A 21,333-nucleotide genomic window follows, 5' to 3' on the forward strand; every position below is an offset into this window, starting at 1 on the left:
TAACAGACAAAATTAGAAACCATCTGAATTCAAAACCAGTGCTAACATTTAGAAACCAATGTTTATGGAAGCTTAAGAGAGAATGCATATACTAACACACTTGATAAACACTGTTGATAGGACTATTTTAAAAAAAAATCCATGCTGCTTATATTTAATTATGGAATGCGCCTTTTATACTTAAGTTTGAATATGAATGTATCTGACATCACAGGTGGTCATTTCAGATAAATAAAGGATGTTGTCACAAGTTTAAATAGCAGGAGGCAGAAAGCTGCCCAGCACCCCCACCCATCACTTCCCACCAAGACCAGAAGGTTCTCCTAACTGACATCTACCACTTGTGCACACGCCTGACGGTGTTCTGTGTGTGTTAATGATACTCCTGACAAAGCTCATCTTTACATACATCTAAATAGCATTTTCTACATAAAGTGCAGGCAGCACCATCTTTTAGGAAAAAATTGTGATTTCTTGGTAGAATTGTTTTGGATGAAACCATTTAATAAGCTTTTGGTTAGGTTTTACTACACATTTCAAGAAATGGTATAAAATATTAAGTATGTTTTTTAAATCTTAAGACACCTTAAGTTGTCGGTGTAATCTTTCAATGTAACACCGCGGGCAAAACCCCACCACGGGGTTTATCATCCCCCAAAGCCATTTCAGGCTGGCACCTGGGGGGGGGTCCCTCGTCTCAAAGATCTCAAAGCACTAAGAATAATGTTGGAAGCCCTTTTCAAAACGCACATTAGAATCTATTCTCAGTCACGTGCCCAAAATTTATCCCCTTGCTTGGTTCATTCTTCTCTGACAAGATACCTGACTTTGTTACTGACTGGCTACAAAGGACCCATGATTTTGTCTAAAATTCCTTAATCTTCTCAGGGGACACAGACTGTCCATAACTGAAAACATTCAAACACTCTAAAGACTATTCCCAACAATTCCGAGCTATATAGGAACCTTTGAGATAAACATATGCGGTGTCCTTCATTTGAATGAAGAAAGTCACGATGGTCTGTGACATGAGACCAGTGCTACTGCATGACCGTCGCCTGGCACAGTCAGTGCTGAAAAACTGTTTGTCCGTTTGAACCGAACACCCTCCCGTAGTTTCCAGAGGTACAACGAGCTTCTAGCGCCAGCAGTGGCTGGGGCAGTGTGGGTAGGCCGTGCGCATTCATGGGGCAGGCCCGAGCCCCTGGTTGCAAACCTCACAGAAGAGGCACAGACTTGAACGCTCCTCACCGTCTCACTGCATGTGGCCTTCCAGAGTCTTGTGATATTAACACCTCACATGTCAACACACCAACTTTTTAAGACGTTGAAAAGCATGTCTTTTGGAAGCCGAGTTCAGATGGGACCGATGTGTCCTCTGTGCCTCGGCTCTGCTTCCGTTCCTGTCGCCCTCGAATCACAGGGCAGCAAGGGCCCTGATAAGCCCTGGCCAGCTAGCTCACTCAGGGCCCTGGCGGTTTTCTGGCCTCCGGTTCTGAAATCTGAGTGGCTCAAACCAACCGCATGTCCAGACATAAACAAACACTATCCCTCCCATCAGCCCCTGCCCTCAGCTAACAGCCGCCCTTCCCAAAACAATGGGATCCACACGCTTCCTGCAGCTTCCTTCCTCCTCCCAAGACCCTCCCTCCACCGTTTTCCCACCAGCCTCCCACAGCACCCCTCTCCTGGCCCACCCAGCCCCTAATCGGTTCTAGCCAAGCTGTAGGTCTTCGTGTTATGTGATCTACAGGCCACGGGAAATAGAAAAGCAGACCCTGTGTCCTGCATGGGGAGCTCCAAGCTCTGGCCGACGAGGACAGGGCTCCCTCCAAAAGCGTTAGGATCTCAGTGGTATATGCAGAAAGATACTCTGTGGGAATGAAACTAATGTTAAACAAGAGTGTTTGGTTCAGAGTCAAGTTAACTTTTAAGTTCCCCTTTAAAAACCCAAGAGAGAAACAGAAGATCTCAAAGAGATCAGAAGCTTTGGTTTCTCTAATATGGGGCTCTCCTAACCATTTCCAGGAGAGAAATTCCAAATTAAAAGGTTACTTTGCTGTCAGCCTCATGGTCCAGAAAGGGTCTAATTTATATAAGCCCCTGGGGCCTTGCAGCATGGGTACGGCTTTACCAATGTCCTAGGGTTCGCCTGAGCCATTCCGAAACGTCCCCACCCATTTAATTGGAGAATTTTACTGAAGAATTAAAGACTCAGTAAAAGAGAGGTTTGCTTTGTTCATGAGAGTAAGTAGCTTGTGAAATACTTCATTTTCCTGTGACTAAAAATTCCAGCTTGTAATTCCCAATCAGGATTGCTTTAAGCTACTCATTAGTACGAATTAAACCTGTTTTGCCATGTCATAGGAAAAAAGCAAACTATTTCATTAGCCAACCCTGGGCTGGCCCTTCTTTGAATTAGCTGTGAGATCAGTTCAGCAATGGACATAGAGACTGAGCAGACCACAGGGTCGGGGGCAGGTAGCAGTGCACTTCGGAAAAGGCCCAGAGCTATCCAGAGAAGACAAAGTTTCTGTAAACGAACAGCCCTTTCTAAACCCAGAGATGCCCTTGCCTTTTCACTGAAAAAACAGGATTGGGGGGGTGGACTGCAGGGCGGGGGATGAGGGAGGAGATTAGGGGAGGCGCCAGAACATGTGTTGCGTGAAAGAAAATGCTTTCATTTTCTGGCATTAAAATAGAGATTTAGGGGCACCTGGGGGGCTTAGTGGGTTGAAGCCTCCGCCTTTGGCTCAGGTCATGATCCCAGGGTCCTGGGATCGAGCTCCACATCGGGCTCTCTGATCAGCGGGGAGCCTGCTTCTTCCTCTCTCTCTGCCTGCCTCTCTGCCTACTTGTGGTCTCTGCCTGTCAAATAAATAAATAAAATCTTAACAATAAAATAAAATAGAGACTTAAGTAAAAAAATAGAGGATTTAAAAAAAATGCACTTAAGAAATGACCCTAAGCTATTGATCAGACTTTGGCTTTTCTTTTTTTCTTTCTTTTTTTTTTTTTTCATGTATTAATTACAGAGTCATTATGATGCCTGGTTGCTAGGAGCTCTGAGGTAGAGCGAGCCCAGAAGATAGGAGTTGCCGACACGCTGCCTCCATCCGCTGTCTCTGGGACTGACACCGTCTTCCCAACACCCAACCTTGGTCCCCTCAGCCCCTCCCTGCGGCCAGGGGCCGCCTCAGGCGGGAGAGCAAGCAGCAGCCAGGCCACCTACCGGGTTGTTGCTGGCCTTCCCTGCCAGGATGACCCGGGCCTTGACCTTGTTCATGTTGAAGTTCTTGAGGTAGGCCTCATAAATTCTCTTGGCGAGGGACTTCAGATCTGCCGTTTCTGCATCTTCTGGGTCGTGTTCGCAGGTGAGAATTTCCGCTTTCAGTTTTGCTTTTTCAGATCTTGGCATTCGTCCAAAGCGAATTGCTGGGGGGCAGGGAGGGGGGCCACGGGAGAGAAGGGGAAGCGAGCAGAGGTGAGCATCAGGGTGCACGATAGGGGGACGGGCCTCTGGGCAGAGAATGTGTGTCGAGAATTCAACCGCGAACCAAAGCCGCCCCGTCAGGACTAGTCAACATTGTACTGCTCTCTCTATTCTGGAGAGAGGAAAATGAAACACAACCCTCCATAAACTCTGGACTTCTTCAAGAGGCTAAAAGACAAGGTGACACCCTCACTTGTTTCGTCAGTAGGATCAGCCGAAGATTCAAAATTGTCCTTTAGGACAATTGTCCTAATTGACCTAATTATCATGAGGTCCAAACTTGAACCGAGTTTGAGGAGATGGCAGTGACCCCTAGGGTGACTTCATGTGACACCTTTTTCTTTGTCCAGAAGGTAGACCTGCGACCACTGGGAACTAGTCATTTTAGATCTACTGGCACGTTCTAAAATGACAGCAGGGTTCAGAATAACAATATTCGCCGCACAAGTGCTTTGTGGGGATGCTGCTTCCACGCTGGTGTCCCAGAGGGATTTCCATTCGGTCTGAAAACCTTCAGTCAAAGGCTTACCGTGCGAAGTGTCTAAGAGGAATTCCGGGAGCTCTGTTGCGTCTCAGCTACGTGACACTTCCCCCTTCTTAGGCTATCTGAGTTGCAAAACGATCTGGGCACTACGTGCATTCATTCAAAACACAGTCCGTGGCGACCAGACAAGGGAGGTGGGCTGAGGCACGGGCTGCAGAAGCGCACTAGACAACCTTACCTACCGTTATGGGACATCCCGACCGAAAGGCACTTGTGGAAACGACAGTATTGGCACTTATTCCGGTTCTTTTTCTGAATCTTGCAGCTGCGGTCACATCTGTCATAGGCCAGCTTCAGCCGAATGGTTCGCCGGAAGAAACCCTGTGGGATGGACGCAAGGTTGGGGAGGGGTGTTTCTGGCCATTCATTTACTGTACTTTTCAAATGAACTGAAATTAGTAAAATTGTTCTAAGAAGTCTGACTTAATTGGGACAAACTGAAAAATTTAAATTTCATTACACGTAAGACGAAAAACCAACAAAGTGAGGCAAAATTCAAAGCCGTTTCAAGACGTCCTTGTCTGGCTTGGGAAGACAATGGTTACCGTCTCCCAGAGTCACTTAGTCTTAATTTGTCCAAGTGTCGCTTTCCCTCCCCGACTCACATCCCGATCTGTGACTGCACGGATCTCTGTGTAAGAGAATACTAGCCCCTTCCAGACAAAAATCACAATGAACTCATAAAAGGCAGCCACCTGGTGGTAAAGAACAGTCACACTTCACAAAAGCTTGTCTTAAACTCTACCCAGTAAGAACCTTTAGTATTTAGTCCATGAGAAACAAAATGTAACAACAGGAACTCAGGCACAGCCCTGGGGTAAAAGTTACTGTGCAAGTAACTTCTTTCACAAGTTCATGGTCAGAAGGCTTGCGAAGCGTCTGTATTTGCTTTGGTGCTGCCTCTGTTTGCTTCCCACTTCCCACTGCCTGTTTCACACCGGGCAGGTCTGGAACGCCTGCGGGAGCAGGGACAGCAATTTCTTGGGGGACAGGAGGGAGGTTGGCGCCTTCCCTCAGCTGGATCCCTAAGTCTGTAAAGTGGGGAGGGCCAGAGCAGGCCAGGAGCATGAGGAGGCTGAAGAGAGAATTCTGCCCGTCGGAAGGCAGCGTGGCCCTTTCTCCCCACAGCCCCGGCCTCCAAGGCCAGCCCGGGCTCCGGTGCGGCGCTGCTGTCAAGGACGTGGGTTGTGCCCGCACCAGGAAGGGCTGGGGTGTCTTCCAGAGTCAGCAAACCGTCTCAGCATGCACAGGGAGGAGTTCCAACTTTAACTGAACACGAGATGACGAGACCCTGCGCGTATCAGGTACATGAAATACCGAAGCTGAGAGTGCACACACAGTCCTAAAAGCACGATGTGGGGGCCTGGCACCGCTGACTGACAGATCCTTTTAGTGATGATCAAAATCTGTGCTTAAAAAGAAGCAGCCATTGTCCCAAGCAGGGACACTCTCCCCTGCTGGGGTCCACCGTACCTTACAGCCTTCACACGCGTGAACTCCGTAATGGTAGCCTGAAGCTTTGTCCCCACAGATCCTACATTCAATGTTCAAGGCTATGCTGGAAGGTTCATCAGCACTACCGGCCGCCACTGGGTACGTGACCGACGAGGGGCTTGAGGCTGGTGAGAGGGTGTCTGAGAACAGAGGAGAAAGACCGATGAGCGCTCCAGACAACGTTGCCGTCGATGTCTATGCCAGGTTCAAGAGGACACGACTGCATGTGAGGAGGCGCCGGCTAGTAGGCAGAGCTCCCGGCCTGGGCTGGCCCCTGTCCTGGGCTGTCCCACCCCCACCCTGTGTGCCTCCAGTTACTGCGGTTACATCCGCAAAGCGGCTGGGAGGCCCCTGGGTTCTGGACCCACAACCCCAGCTGTCTCCCCCTCACCCCCGACCTTGGCGCGGCCTACACACAATTTTTACTTTGCTGCCCTCCACTCTTCTGCAAATGTTAACTCCATAAATCACACCAGAATACAGGATGAAAATCCACGTGGGCAACATCGGAAGCAGCCATCCATGAAAGATTAAAAAAAAATTAAGCTGACTTCCTTAAAATTAAAAACTTCTTTCTGCTCTGCAGAAGACACTGCCAAGAGAATAAAAAAGACAAGCCACGGGCAGGGAGACAATGTTCGCAACACACACATCTCATAAAAGACTTGTCTCCAAAATACACAGAAAAGTCTTAAAACTCAACAATAAAACAAACCGCTCAATTAAAAAAGTGGGCAGAAGATCTGAACTGACGCCTCACTGAAGAATGGTAGCAAATCAGTATCACTTGCCATTGGGAAACTGTGAATTAGAATTAGACGTCCCTATGCACCTATTAGACTGGTGAAAACAAACAGACAAGCACTGGGGCGCCTGGGGGACTCAGCGGGCTGAGCGTCCGCCTTCAGCTCAGGTCATGATCTCAGGGTCCCAGGATCGAGTCCTGTGTTGGGCTCTCTGCTCAGCAGGGAGCCTGCTTCTCCTTCTCCCTCTACCTCTCCCCCTGCTTGTGCACGTGCATGCGCTTGCTCTCTTAAATAAATAAGTAAACCTTTTTAAAAAATTAAATTAAACAAACAGACAAAGCTCTGACAACACCGCCTGTTGGTGAGGACACGTGGCGACAGGAAGGCTCGCCCATGGCTCGTGGGAATGCAGAATGGTACAGCCACGCTGGAAGACAGTTTGGCAGAACAGTCTTAAAGGAATCACACTCTGAGGTATTTAGCCATTCGTGATCTGAGGACTAAGTTCACACAAACACTTACACACGAATGTCTCTATCAGCTTTAGTGTTAATCTCCCCAAATCGGAAGCAACCAAGATGCCCTTCGGTAGATGAGAGGACAAGAGGGCAAAGCCGGTCTGAAAGGTCAGAAACTGTGCGACCCGAACATCTGATGCTTTGGGGAAGCGGAATCATAGGTCTGGCCCAAAGGTGAGTTGCTGGGGGCGGGTGGGAGGCAGATGAACGGGTAAAACAGATTTTGGAGATGGTGAAACGACCATGCGAAGACGTCACGGTGAAGACACGACATGTGATGCCTTTGTCAGGACCCACAGAACTTTACAGTACAGAGCGAGCCTTCATGTGCTCAAATAAAAATTTAGGAGGTTGGGGAACTATGCTGGGGGAATGACTGACTGTGTCACACATGCACAGAATGGCTTCCCTGAAGGAGGTGTGGAGAAGACCCTAGCGAAGGCAACTTGGAAATGAGTGGCATCTATGAGACCAAAGGCAAAGGAGCTACGTGTCCACTTGGGGTGTCCGTGGAGAAAGCAGCTCCCACAGGGTACCGGTTAGCCACCCTGATGCAACCACTGTGTAGACTGGAGACAGACCATGAATGGAAGGAACGGTGGCGTGGGAGCCGGGCCTCTCACTGTGGGAGCAGGAGCTAGCAGATTGGCTGGGAGAGGTGAGAATGACCCATGTGATGGCAGGTTAGTGCCGCAGGCACCACGCAACAAACAGAGATACAAGTGGTGACATATGGAAATGTTTGTGGACCTATGCGTATACATGGGTTAGAACATACCCATATCTCTTTGCTCCATCAGCTAAGAGAGCCTGAAAGAAAAGACACTCCAGCAGCAACCTGCAAGGACAGGGGAGCAGCAGCCAGGACTCTGACAAGGCTGGATGTAGTTCTGTGACCACCTCTCACGGTGAAAGCCTCATAATCCACAGGCCATCAGGTAAGGGACTCAGAAGGATTTTGCCTCAGTATTGGGGCAGACTTAACACTGTTATCGTTCCATCTAACACAGAACCCAAAAGGTCAAACATTTTCCAAGTAACTAACTGCGTCCCAGAACAGAACTCAGAAGTATTTATGGGAATACAAAAATATCCACCATGAACAAAGTTCACAATGCATGGCATCCGATAAAAAAAATTACAGGGGCACCCGGGTGACTTAGTTGGCTAAGCGCCCAACTCTTGATTTCCGCTCAGGTCATGATTTCAGGGTTAGGCTACACCTGAACAAACACAGATGATTAACGTTATGACTGTATCCTAATGCGTTCAAGGAGCAGGATGAAAGACTAGAGACTGGGTGGAAAAGCACCACATTGCACTTCTAGTGAGTAAGACTACACCACCTAGTGTGAGAAATAAACTGGTTGGGATCAGAGCCGGCTCAGACACTGCGGAAGAAAAGATTAGTAAATGTGAAGACACAGAAAACAAAGAAACAAAAAAAACAAACAAAAAAACCCACTATCCAAAATGGAACACTGAGAGAAATGAGATGAAAAAAAAAAAAAAAAGCTTCATAAGTGAAATTTACCAACCATTTAAGGAAGAACTAGTATCAATTCCACAGAAATACAGAAAACTGTAGAGGAGGGGCTGTTTCCTAATTCATGCCACGAGACCAGCATTAATCTGATACCAAAACCAGATAAAGATTTTAGAGGAAAACTAGAACCAATATCCTTCATGAACAAAGACACAAAATTCTTAACAAAATTTTAACAAGTCCACCATGTACAGAAAGGACAATCCATTATGACCAAATAGGATTTATTCTGGGAATACAAAGTTGACCTAATCTTTGAAAATCAAATAGTATAATTTGTTGTATCAACCACATAAAAAAAGAGAAGTCACATGATCATCCTACTAGATGAAGGAATTGTATTTGACAAAATCCAACATTAATTTCTGATAAAAACTCACAGAAAACTGGGAAGGAGAACTTCTTCAATCTAGGAAAGGGTATCTATGAAAAACGGTTATTGTCATACTTAGGGATGAAAGACTGAGATCAGGAATAAGGCAAGGGTGTCTCCTTATTCAACATTATACTGGAGATTTCCAACCAGTGTAATAAGGCAAGAAAAAGAAATAAAGGCATCCAGCTTAAAAAGGAAGAAGTAAAACTTCTTTATGTACAGATGACATAATTACCTATGCAGAAAATTCTAAAGAATCTATAAAATATGAAACACTTGGCAATAAATCTGACCCAAAAAATATAAAAGATGTGTACACTAAAAACTAGAAAACATTGCAAAGATAAAATTTTTTTGAAGATTTTATTTATTTGACAGAGAGAGCACATACAAGCCAGTGGTGGGGAGAGACAGAGGCAGAAGCAGACTCCCTGCCAAGCAGGATCCCAGGACTCTGGGATCATGACCTGAGCTGAAGGCAGACGCTTAACTGACTGAGCCACCCAGGCGCCCCCTCAGAGAGAAATTAATGAAGAGCTATCTAAGAGGGGAAATAAGTTCATGGCTCAGAAGGCTTGGTGTTGGTAAGATGTCAATTCTCCTCACATTGATCTTTTGACTTAACGCAATCCCAATCAGACTCAGCAGACTTTTTTGGTAGAAATTTAAAAACTGATTCTAAAACTACCAGCACACCCAAAACATCTTCAGGAAAGAAGAATAAAGTTGGAGAATTTAGTGAAACTTGCCTTCAGGCCTTACAGTAAACAGAAATTAGTGGCACTGGTGTCAAATGAGACAAACCAATGGAACTGAAATAGACCCAGGCAGGTAAAGCCTATTGATTTTTGACAAAGATATAAAGGCTGTATAGTGGAGATAAGAGTCTTTTTTTTCTTTTTTGAGATAAGAGTCTTTTTAATAAAGTCTGTGAGAACAATTACAAATGCAAAAGAGAGAGAAAAGAAATGAGTTTTGAGGCATATATGAAAATTAATTCAATAGATCTAGACAAATTCCGTAGAGCTAGGGCAAAAATGTAAAACCTAAAAAATGTCAAACTTACAGAATAAAGTGACTTTGGGTGAGGCAAATATTTCTTAACTATGACACAGAAAGCAGGATCCATGGGGGGAAAAAACCACTGACCAATTCACTTCTTCAAAATTAAGGACTTCTGTGTCTTGAAAACCACTGTTAACGGAAGGAAAAGACAAGCCACAGACGAGGAGAAGCTATCCAGAAATCACACATCTGATAAAATACTCGTATCCAGAATATATGAACACCTCTCAACAGTCAAAAGCAAGGAAACCACTCAATTTAAAAATGGGCAAAAGGTTTGAGCAGAAATGTCACCCAAGAAGATGTGTACACATGAGGCACAAGCTTGGAGTTATCACATAAACAAGTCACGGGGCAGAGACGTACAGCATTGCAAGTACAGTCTGAACTCTCGTGATGACATTGTACGGCGACAGACGGTGATGGCGCGTGGCGGAGAGCACTGTGCCACGCACGCAACTGTGAAATCACCATGTTGTATACCAGAAGCTGATGTAACACTGTGTGTCAACTATGCTTCACTGAAAATGTTTACAGGGGCCCCTGGGTGGCTCAGCCAGTTAAGCGTCTGCCTTTGGCTCATGTCATGATCCTGGAGTCCTGGGATCGAGCCCCACATCACGCTCCCTGCTTGGTGGGAAGTCGGCTTCTCCCTCTCCCCTCCTGCTTCTCTCTCTGCTTGTGCGCTCGCGCTCTCTCTCCGTCAAATAAATAATTAAAATCTTAAAAAAAAAAGTGATATACGATATACTGTTCTGGAAAAGACTTTGGCAGTTTCTGAAAAGTCACATATACGTCTACCTTACGTCCCAGCCATTCGCTCCTAGGTATTCAGCAGAGAGAAGCGAAAGCACACGTCCACAGAGAGACTTGGACGTGAATGTTCTCAGCAGCATCGTTAGCAACAGCTGATACACAGAAGCAACTGAAATGTTCACCGACAGGTGTATGGGTAAAGAAACAGTGCGTATCCACACAACACATAAAAAACCTGAGCTTCTGGTATGTGCTTTGATGCAAATGAATCTCAAAAGAATTTTTGTTTTTTTAAAGATTTTATTTATTTATTTGACAGAGAGAAATCACAAGTAGGCAGAGAGGCAGGCAGAGAGAGAGGAAGGGAAGCAGGCTCCCCGCTGAGCAGAGAGCCCGATGCAGGACTCAATCCCAGGACCCCGAGATCATGACCCGAGCCGAAGGCAGCGGCTTAACCCACTGAGCCACCCAGGCGCCCTCAAAAGAATTTTGAAGAGTGGAAGAAGCCAGCCGAAAAGAACACCTACGACATTATTCTTTTTATATGAAACTCTAGGAGCTACAGACAGATCTATAAGGAGAGAGAAAGATTGGTGTTGCTCAGGGGAGGGAGGGAGACCAAGGGGTGGGGAAGAGGGTTTATACAAGAGCACAAATAAATTTGAAGGTGATGGCTTTGGTCACTGTTTTCATTGTGGTGATGGTTTCACACTCAAAATGTGTGTGTACTCATCAAATTGTGCACGTTAACTATGTGCAGTTTACTGTATGCCGTAAAGTTGCAAAGGAAAATCGGGGGAGAAAGATAGATGGGCCTCGCAAGCAGCCTCGCCCATCTGTTCTCCTGGGTGTAAAGTTTAACGTGAATACACTTTATAGACGGCCCTTCCAGAGCAATTTGCATAATGCAGAAATACCACCGAGGGATGGAAAAATCTAATTTACAAAGAAGTGGTAATCTTATCTCAAATTAGCTAGTCCCACCAGCCCTGGAGAACCTGGGAAGGAAGCAGAGCAAGATTTTAAGAAGCAACAGATGATGCCAAATGATGAAAAGGATCAACCACAACAGTTCGGGGAAGCTGACGCACACCCCAGGGCCTGGAGGGCCAAGGGCCGCGGGTCAGGGGTGTCTGTGGCACACGTTTCAATATGATCAGTTTTTGTTAAGTTTTTGTTAAGTTTCCCCTCTTCTGTTTTTGACACAAAGTTCCTTGGAATTGGTTGAAGACCAGGATGGAACTCTCTCCCCACAAACCCTTGCTCTTACTTTATTTAGATGCAAAGCGTATGTCTGCCCAAGGACTTGGGTCCGGTGTGGCTTTTGATGGGAGCACATGGACCACGAGGCTAGTTTATACGACATTTCCAGGTCTTATATGTCAGAGCTTTCAGATGGCTTAGGAATATATTTTACATTATCATTCATGACAACGACCTAAAACACAACCTTGAAACAAATGGAAGAATGTAATTTCGGATCCCTCCTGTTTGAGGGTGAGGACTTGGGAAAGAGAAAATCCAGGCAGAGTGGCCGCTGTGGACTCTGTCTTCCCGGAGAAGGTGGGTGTCTGCACACTCTTTCCATCCATGGCTGGAACAGCGCTTTCCAGGGGTTTTACAACTACACACCCACCCTGCTCGCACAAGCTCCTTATTTGAGAGCAAGCTCAAGAGCATGTGTGACCTAAAGGAAAGCCTATCCCCAAATCTTTCGTTATAAAATGAACAACTTGTTTTCCAAAGGGGGGGATCTGCCTTCTTTTAATAATAAAAAAGGAAACATGGACACAAATAAATCTCAAATCCTGAAGAAGAAAAATTTCTGATCGTCCGTATAACCACAAATAGTATGTGAAAACAACTGGCCAGTAGGCTCCATGCCTACAGTGTGGTGACCCAAAGATGCATTTGGAGGGGTTGAGAGCTGGGTTTGACCCTGGGCTTCTCATCTTCAGCATGTCCCAGTGTCCTGGGGTCTGTCTCTCTTCCTCTTTCCTCAAATAAACAGAACAATGAGCTCAAACATTGTTCTTGGGATTCAGGTAGACAAGGCACATGCACTGGCTACCATGGTGCCCAGTAGCCTAGGCTGTCACTGTCCCAGGCACTAGCACAGGTCAGCCATGCGGTGACCTACTGAGGCACTGAAGGTGATCCCGCACCCCAGAGGCTTTTCCTTGCTTGCCTCCCTTGCTGTTTCTGGAAGCTCCCATCACCCTGGACGCTGGCTCCTTTTCCTCAAAGCTCACTCCCTCAATAACAAGTCATGAAAAAGACAGTCAAAATGCAAAACCATTGGGGCGCCTTGGTGGCTCAGATGGTTAAGCCTCTGCCTTCAATTCAGCTCAGTTCATGATCTACAGGTCCTGGAATCGAGCCCCGCGTTGGGCTCTCAACTCAGCTGGGGAGTCTGCTTCCCCCTCTCCTCTGCCACTCCCCCTTCTTGTGCTCTCTCTGTGTCTCTTTCTCTCAAATAAGTAAAGACATAAATCTTAAAAAAAAAAGAAAAAGTGAATAATTTATAAAGGTCTGTTGGGGTCACTACCAAGGCTGTTCGCCTAGGAAGGCAACAGAGTCGGAAAACTCGTCATCTCCCCGGGGTCTCACATGGATCGTGCAGTCCCTGACTTTCTGGGTCGAGGACACTGCTGCCAGAGGGATGTTCTTACGAAGAACTCGGCTTCAGAGCCAGCTGAGGGGCACAGGTTCAGGTCCTGGCACGGTCTCTTTCTAGCTATGTGACCAGGCCATGTCACCTCATAGCTGTGTTATTTCCACTTGTAAAACGACAACGGTCTTCTCACTGAGATTTCACGAGGATTGTGTGAGGCTGTGCGCAAGGTGCTTTCTCCTTCTGCCAGGAATGCTCTTTCCTGCTGCTTTTATTTTTCATTAAAGCACCTCACACATATAGAGAAGTATACAGAAGGACACCCGCTGCCCAGATCTGCAAATGGTAATGTTTCATCACACTGCTTCATGCCTTCTGTCTGAAGTCCCGGCAGGACCCTCGCCCCAGTCCCACCTGCCTCTCGGCAGGGCACCGACCTCGTAAAGCTGGCACGAGCTTTCCCAGATGTGACATGGACCTACCGACCACATTCAGCCCTGTTTGGTACCGGAGACCTCACATGCATCGAACTGTACAGAATATATCGTCAAGCTTATTTTCATTCTTTATCTTCACGCTTTTTACGTGGATTCGAGTGGAGACAGGTGAAGCTAATTCTTGTAAGTTACGATGAAGAACTCCGCAGCAGGAAGCTTTCACGACCTGCTCCCCCCACTTCCTATTTGTCCCCATGCCGCAGGTGCTATCCCAAACACGGCTGCCACGTGCACCCGTCTGCGTGTCTCCTTTTTAACGATGTCTGTCCCCAGTGGGCCCACTGGGTTGAGAGCGCACGCACCTCCGACCACTCTCTCTACAGAGGTTTCATCAGCGCGCACTGCTCCCGCCGTCACCAAAGTCAGCACACGATCATGAAAGCCATCTTCCTGGCGTGGGAATCGGCGAGAAGACGGTTGGCGGACAAGTACTCTGGGTTAAGGAGCTGACGCATGGGAGGCTTGTCCCATGAGGGCGTGGTCCACACCGCAGCACCCAGGGCCGGCTTCAGTGCTGCCTGGCAGGATGGCGGGTCCCGCCATTTCTTCTCTGTGACACCAGGGGCTACGTGGATGGACCCCAGGTTTTATTTCTTTGCATCTGTCCCACTGATACTAGTTGCAGGGTTTTTTTTTTGTTTTTTTTTTTTAAGATTCGATTTATTTATCTGAGAGCGAGAGCGTGCAAGCAGAGGGAGGAGCAGGGGGAGAGAGAATCTCCAGCAGACTCCGCGGAGCACGTTGGAGCCCAGCATGGGACTCGGTCTCAGGACCCTGAGATCATGTCCTGGGCGGAAACCAAGAGTCGGACGCTTCACCGACGGAACCCCCCAGGCACCCCTTTGCTGCAGTTCCTGATGCAGTGAAGAAAACAGGGAGGTGGTTCATATACATTTCCAGATTTTTTTTAAAAAATCGTTATTTTTATCATAACAGGAGCTTCTGCTTTGAAGAAATAGAAACTCAGACTTGTTTAGAAATGTACCTGACTGCCTTAACTGAATTTTAAGCGTTATTTGATTTGCATATGGCTTTTGAAAGCGGGCATGCTGCGTGTCTCACACTGTCTCCTGAAAGGCCCCCAGGTCAGTGAATTCGGTGTCACGCTCTATCATGTCTAAACAGTTCACGGCACAGAGATGGGACTACTTTGCCAGCTAAAGCGAACACTTTTCTCTGCAGGAAAGCAAAACAAAACAGACAACAAAAACTTACCTAAATAAAGCGCTATGGGATACAGCACACTTACCCGTAATAACAGACCCATCTGATCCCGGGCCACTTCCTAAATACTGGTATTCCGCGAAACTGAAGCTTCCAGAACTGTCCTCGCCGATGGATTGAGAAATCTCTTGGATGTTTCCCATTTCTTGTAGAAATTCTTCAGATAATGGGCTTTCCAGATCGTCAGCCTCGAGTGGGGAGAGGGGGCAAATCAGGGTTTCTGTGTCTACCATCTTGACAAGAGGTTCTGGAAATGTAGCTGAGGCCCAGCCTGGGAGGAGAGAGAAGTAGCCAGTGAGTCAAACGCAGAGGAACACTTTTCCTTCCTTGAAAACCTCCGGTACCCATGACGACCCACTAAATTCATAATCTAAGAAGGGACAGTGCTGACCACCCTTTCTCGCATGCCTCTTGGTGAGCATGCTCGGAAAGTGGAAATCTTCCAACATGACATGTTTAGGAGAGAAAGCTGGTCCTGCAAGAATTAGTCACTTGCTACCGAGCACACAGTGTGTCGACACACGGTGTCTCACTGGACAGAAGTGGCCGCGGACACAAAGTCCCTGCTTGCCTAGAGCACCAATTTCGGTGGGGACGCAGACAGCAAGTAAATGAATACACGTGGGGACTGAATGTCTGCCGGTGCCCCGACAACACAGTGAGAGCGCATGGGGACAGACGCCGCCTTACAGGGGACACTGCCTGGCTGAGCTGGGGACAGTAGAACACGACAGGGTGTGCTGCACAGAGGTCTTGGGGGAGAATGTTCCAGCAAACAGTGTGTGCAAAAGCCCCACAATGGAAGCCTTCTAGGAACGCGCAGGCCAGTGTGGTTCAGCGCAGGGGCGCAGAGAGAGCAGGAGGGGCAAGCCATCAGCACACACCCTGCTGTGACAGTCTATGTTCTCCTGTACCCCAGGGGTAACTCACGCAGGTTTTCCTTCATAAATGACTGCACACTTACCGGTCCATGGGAGAGTTTAGAAAACCCAATTATGTGAGTGCCTAACAAAGCTAGACTGTTTCAGCCGGCAAACAACAGACGCTCTCCAGGTGGGTACTGTTACGAGCTGCACTGTGTCCCGCCCAACCCTATGCTGGAATCCTCGCCCAGGACCTCAGAACATGGCTATATTCGGAGAGAGGGTCTTGAAGAGGCCCCTAATTTAAGACGAGGGTCTTTTTTTTTTTTTTTAAAGATTTTATTTATATATTTGACAAGACAGAAATCACAAGTAGGCAGAGAGGCAGGCAGAGAGAGAGAGAGGAGGAAGCAGGTTCCCTGCTGAGCAGAGAGCATCCCAGGACCCTGAGATCATGACCTGAGCCGAAGGCAGCGGCTTAACCCACTGAGCCACCCAGGCGCCCCAAGACGAGGGTCTTTAAAGCCAGCTCCGAGCGATGTGATTGGTGTCCTATGAAGAGCAGCGTGGGAGACACAAAAAGAGACACCAGGGGCATGCGTGCCCAGGTGCACAGGTGTGCGGCAGGTCCCGCTGCCTGAACGGGCCTCCCATCTCTGTCCTCCTGAGGTCCCTCGCCAGGTCCATCCCTGGCCTGGCAGTCATGCATGGCCCAGTGACATTTCGCTTCTGGGACTGCTTTCCCATCTGAAGCGGTTCCAGGGAAGCCCACAGGCTTGCAGCACCGAGAGGACCCAAGGAGGTACAAGCTGACCACAGCCAGGGCTGACCTCGAGGCGCTGCCATCACATGGTGACCGCAGGACGCCAGGCTCGCTCAGCTGAGTGAGAACACTATTCCAGAACAAATCCGCGGGACGTGCTCTTCTAAAACAGGTTCACAGTTCAGCCCTGCTTCAAGGAAACATCTTTAAGTGGGAAGATGAAGGGATGTTTTGACTTCCTTTAGAAATGCAAAATGGGGACAAGTCACACATTTTTGTGGAAGTCACATCTCCTGCTTAGAATTCAGACAGTAAGTTCTCATGGTTGATGATAACACACCGGAAAAATAAAAGGGAACTGTTAGCCTTTCATAGGGTTTAAAAGACTTTCTGTGTAATCTGTTTCCATAAGCCGGCCACGGCTCTGTGCATTTTCTGCTATCACGTTTTAGTCTGCATTATATCTGAAGGCAGCTTTCTTCAAACGGCAAGCAAGACAGTAGGGTAAGTATTGTTTAAACTATTTTTCACCACAAACAAAAGGTTAACAACTGCAGTCACTAAAGTAAAATATTAACTGTGAAGTTTAGCCTAGTACCAGAGAGCTGGGCAGAGGCTGTGAGGTCAGTGGGGCTGGGACCACTTTCTTTTCGGGCTCCCAAGTGCTGCAAGGGAAAATGCACGTGGACGGCAGCTTTTTTTTTTTTTTTTTTTTTTAAAGATTTTATTTATTTATTTGACAGAGAGAGATCACAAGCAGACGGAGAGGCAGGCAGAGAGAGAGGAGGAAGCAGGCTCCCTGCTGAGCAGGGAGCCCGATGCGGGACTCGATCCCAGGACCCTGAGATCCTGACCTGAGCTGAAAGCAGCGGCTTAACCCACTGAGCCACCCAGGCGCCCCGGCAGCTTTTTTTTAAATTCTTTTTTTTTATTCTCTCTTCCAACCAGGAGCGTCACAGCTGGAAGAACTGATCTTTGACTACAAAATGATGTTTGTTTCCTTGTCATTACACTCAGGGAGTTAGAATACTCTTACTGCTTTATTTCTCAGTTGCTTTTAAAGCACAGCTGAGATTTATTTAGGGGAATGTCGGTCCTGCTGTTCATGAGGAGCTGACAAGATAAAATCCATCCGCAGAGTGAGGCGACACTGTCCCGAACTCCTGCCAGAGGCCTGCGTTTGCACAGATCACTGAATACACCGGCCCTTCCTTGCTTCTGGCTGGAGCAGATAAGGCAGGGCTCCCTGTGAAGGTGTCCCCACGTAGAGAGCCGAGGCGGCCGGGCACACACCCCAGCCCACCTGCCCTGTGGCTCCTGGTGTGCCTTGGCTCCCGGCCCTCCCCCATTGCTGTGGCTTCTGCTCCAGCAGCAGAATTATCACAGGAAGTCTGGCTCTAAAGTCCACATGGCATGGCCACTGCCCAGTTCCTCGAGGAGAACAAACTAGGCGCCAGTTACTGTGTCCTCCGCCCCCGGTGCTCTGGAGGGACAGACGGGCACAACAGTCTGATCTCTTTTCTCAGCCGCGCCCAGTCTGGCCACGGAGGTGAGACAAACAGCCGGAGGAGAAGCAGAGCGCGCCAGCAGAGCGCCACTGGGGCTTCAGATTCCTCGTGCAGGGGGGCTTCCGCGGGGGCCGAGAGCCCGGGAAAAGGGCTGCGGAGCTCCCCACCCACCTCCCATTAAGACGGGTGTTCTGTGCAATCTTGGAGTTCCTTCCCGAACCCGAGGCCTGCTGGGTTCTCTGTCAACACTTCTTTCCCTTCCGGCCCAGTTTAAATGTTAGAGCTGCGTCTTGTTATTTCTGAAACTCTGAATTCTCCTTTTGGGTCTCAGTCGAGCATTTACCCATCAGAATATGCAAAATCTAAAGAAGGTTAAAAAAAGGAAGAAGAAAGAAATGACAAGAAATAAGGAAGGAAGGAAGAGAAAGGGACAGAAAGAAGGAGACGTAGATACTACGGCCAGGCTGCGCCACCGAGGGCCGGAGAGCGCTGGATGGATTTTAACAGTGACCCAAAACCTTTACCGTAGTGTTTTCCAAATCACCAACTCTTAGGTGGCGTGACTTTTTAAAAAGATTAGGCTAAAATGAGCTGCTAATGGCACGATGAGCTCTTACTCTGTGAAGCCAAGCGGGGCTCAGCATACCCTCCTCCGGTTCCCCCCGCAGCTCCTCAGCCCGATTCTGACAGAGCCCTAATTACATGCAGGGTGAGAACGTTTCATGTCTGTCTTAAGGGCAGAGAATGTGTTTTGTTAATCCCCGTATCCATAGTTCTCGCACAGTCCTTGTGCCGCAGAGGGGATCCGGTTTCTGTTTCCGGCGCGTAGCTACGATGGGTACAGCATGTGCCCCGCGGTGTACCCCGGCAGTAATTCGGTGAGAGTCTGCGAGGACTCACCCGGCTCTAACAAGTGGGGCCTGCCGTCGCCCAGATGGCACAGGCAGACCCAGCGTGTCCAAAGACAACAGAACGTAAGGGTATCTAGATCAGAAGTCAGTGTGGTTCTGCGTTGGGAAAGTGATCCAAAATTTGCCCGGTGAAGCAGAATCACCAAGACTTAAAAACAAAAGTGTGCAAGAGGGACAATAAGTCTAGTGAATAACAAGGCTCCGAGTCGGCAGGAAAGAGCTTGTGTCAAACGGGGAAGGAGGGAGCGAGGCTGGCAGCCGCCGGCCCCTTTACCCCGAGGGAGAGGCCTTGGGGCGAAGGTAGGAATGCCCGAGCAGCTTAACTCTCCACCTTAGAAATGACAGAGGACGTGGGAGAAGTTCTGTTCTGGGCTAACATAAAGTGGGTGTTTTGAGGAAAAAGTGAAGGACTTTTGTTTCGTCACATGCTTGGAATCAAGGACCAAGGAGGACTCACGTCCTGGGGACGTGACTGCATCAGACCCATCTCTGCGCCCCTACATTGCTAATGGAGTTTCTCGGACCTGCACGGCCCTTCGTCAATATTTTCTGAAATTACACATTAAATAACAGCTGGATATTGTCCCAACTATTAAGATTGTCCCTATTGTCCCAACGGTTTTATATTTTATGGGATCAGATACTCAAGAGAAAGAACAGTGGGCGCTGGGCTTGAAGTCCCCCCTACTCAGCCCTTGTATTTGACCCAAAAGGGTCCAGAAACATAGTGACAAACATGGAACTTTGACTTCGCTGCTCTTTATCTTTCTGTCAGCAACCCTGAGTTATCACACTGTAAAACCCCCTCAAATTATACTTGATGTGCTTATTAATGCCACCCCAGAGAAGCAATTTACATTTTCTGTTGCAAAATTAAGTCCGATAAGACTTCGCTGCGTTGTGGAAAGGCAGAAGGACAGAATTTTCGTCGGCGCAGAACCACTCGCACGGCAGGGAAGGGAACGCTCAGACGAGGAACTTCTCCGTGTTCCACCAACTGCCACTCCACGGCCTTCTCAGAGGCTTTCCCCTTTCCTGTAGACCTTGTAGATCTCTAATATTTAGAGGCTTCAGCTGAATTTGTTGGACTAGCAGTTAAAATAACATTTCAAAATAAACAGAGAAACGCTACAAGCCCTCTGTCCCTTCACGTGGCACCTGAAGTTCATAGAACTGATGAACCATTCCCGCCTGCCTAATGGTTAACGTGCTCCCGACGTCAGGACAGAAAATGCCTCCGACAGGCTCAGAAGCAGCGAGGACAGCGCCAGAGTGCGGCAGTGCGAAGGGAGCCCGCGCCTGGGGGCTTGTACGAATTAAGCCAAAGGCGGGGTAATTAGGAGTAGTTTGCAAGCCACACAGTTATCCGGGGACATCTAAGACCTTCCCCCAAGGATGCCTAAGGCATCAGCATTTTGTAATCAAAAGACTTTGGTGTGTGAAAATGGCTGAGGAGGGGCGCCTGGGTGGCTCAGTTGGTCGCTGGGTGTCTGCCTTCTGCTCGGATCATGATCCACAGTCCTGGGATCGAGCCCCACATCAGGCTCCCTGCTTGGCGGGGGCACTGCTTCTTCCTCTCCCACTCCCCCTGCTTATGTTCCTCTCTTGCTGTGTGTCTTTCTCTCTGTCAAATAAATAAATAAATAAAATCTTTAAAAAAAACAAAAAAAAAAAAAAGGAAAGAAAATGGCTGAGGAGTCCAATGTGGCAGGGAAGCCGTGAGGCTCTGCACCCTTACCTCTAAAGGTGCGAGAAGAGGGCGTGGGCGGACGGTTGAGCCTCCAGCTCTTGGTGTCGGCTCAGGCCATCATCTCAGGGTCGTGGGATCGAGCTCAGGCTCCCCACTCAGCACGGAGTCTGCCTGAGATTCCCTCTCCCTCTGTTCTTCCCACTCAAGCTCTCGCTCTCCAAAATAAATAGATCTTTAAACAAAGAAAAACACACAAAGAAGAATGTTCCCAAACACTTCCAAGAAAACTCCTGCCAGTTCCGCACAAAGTTCACACCGTGTGATGGAATCTCTCTTCGCTGTGAACCCGGCAAGCTTCCCATTTTCCTGAAACCGGGGCCCTTATTTTTAAATCTAGTCTTATCTCTGCTGGTGATGAAATTAAAAGAGTTACAGGAGGGCCCTAAGTCGGACGAATGGCGCACTGAGCTGAGAAGCTCATCCTAAGAACCAGCAGTCGCCTGAGATGCGATCCGTGTTTGCCGCACAAAAGCCTCGCTCTGATGAAAACGGAAACCTAGCACCGCAGCGCGAGGACCCGGGCCTCGCCAGGGACGACCCTGAATGATGACGTTCCGGAACAAGGGAGGCCCTGCCTGGTGATGGCAGCATGACATCAGACACCGAAAACCCAACTCTACAAGGCTGAGCCTTCATTCTCTGGGCTAAACCAATGCTGGTCACCT

At 48.2% G+C, this 21,333-nt stretch overlaps 1 protein-coding gene across 6 annotated transcripts in view; it reads right to left on the minus strand.

Annotated features, from left to right (window-relative positions):
* PPARA (peroxisome proliferator activated receptor alpha) overlaps positions 1–21,333 on the minus strand; it is a 58,043-nt gene that overhangs the window by 5,630 nt on the left and 31,080 nt on the right. For all 6 annotated transcript variants that reach the window (XM_082739635.1, XM_082739633.1, XM_082739638.1 and 3 more), the window contains exons 3-6: positions 14,899–15,144; positions 5,511–5,671; positions 4,220–4,358; positions 3,233–3,435 (exon numbers count right to left, since the gene is read on the minus strand). In XM_082739635.1, coding sequence (XP_082595761.1) covers positions 3,233–3,435; positions 4,220–4,358; positions 5,511–5,671; positions 14,899–15,106 — 711 coding nt within the window. In that variant the 5' untranslated portion in view covers positions 15,107–15,144. The remainder of the gene's footprint in view (positions 1–3,232; positions 3,436–4,219; positions 4,359–5,510; positions 5,672–14,898; positions 15,145–21,333) is intronic.

The sequence above is a fragment of the Mustela nivalis genome (genome assembly GCF_964662115.1).
Source record: "Mustela nivalis genome assembly, chromosome: 7".
NCBI lineage: Eukaryota > Metazoa > Chordata > Mammalia > Carnivora > Mustelidae > Mustela > Mustela nivalis.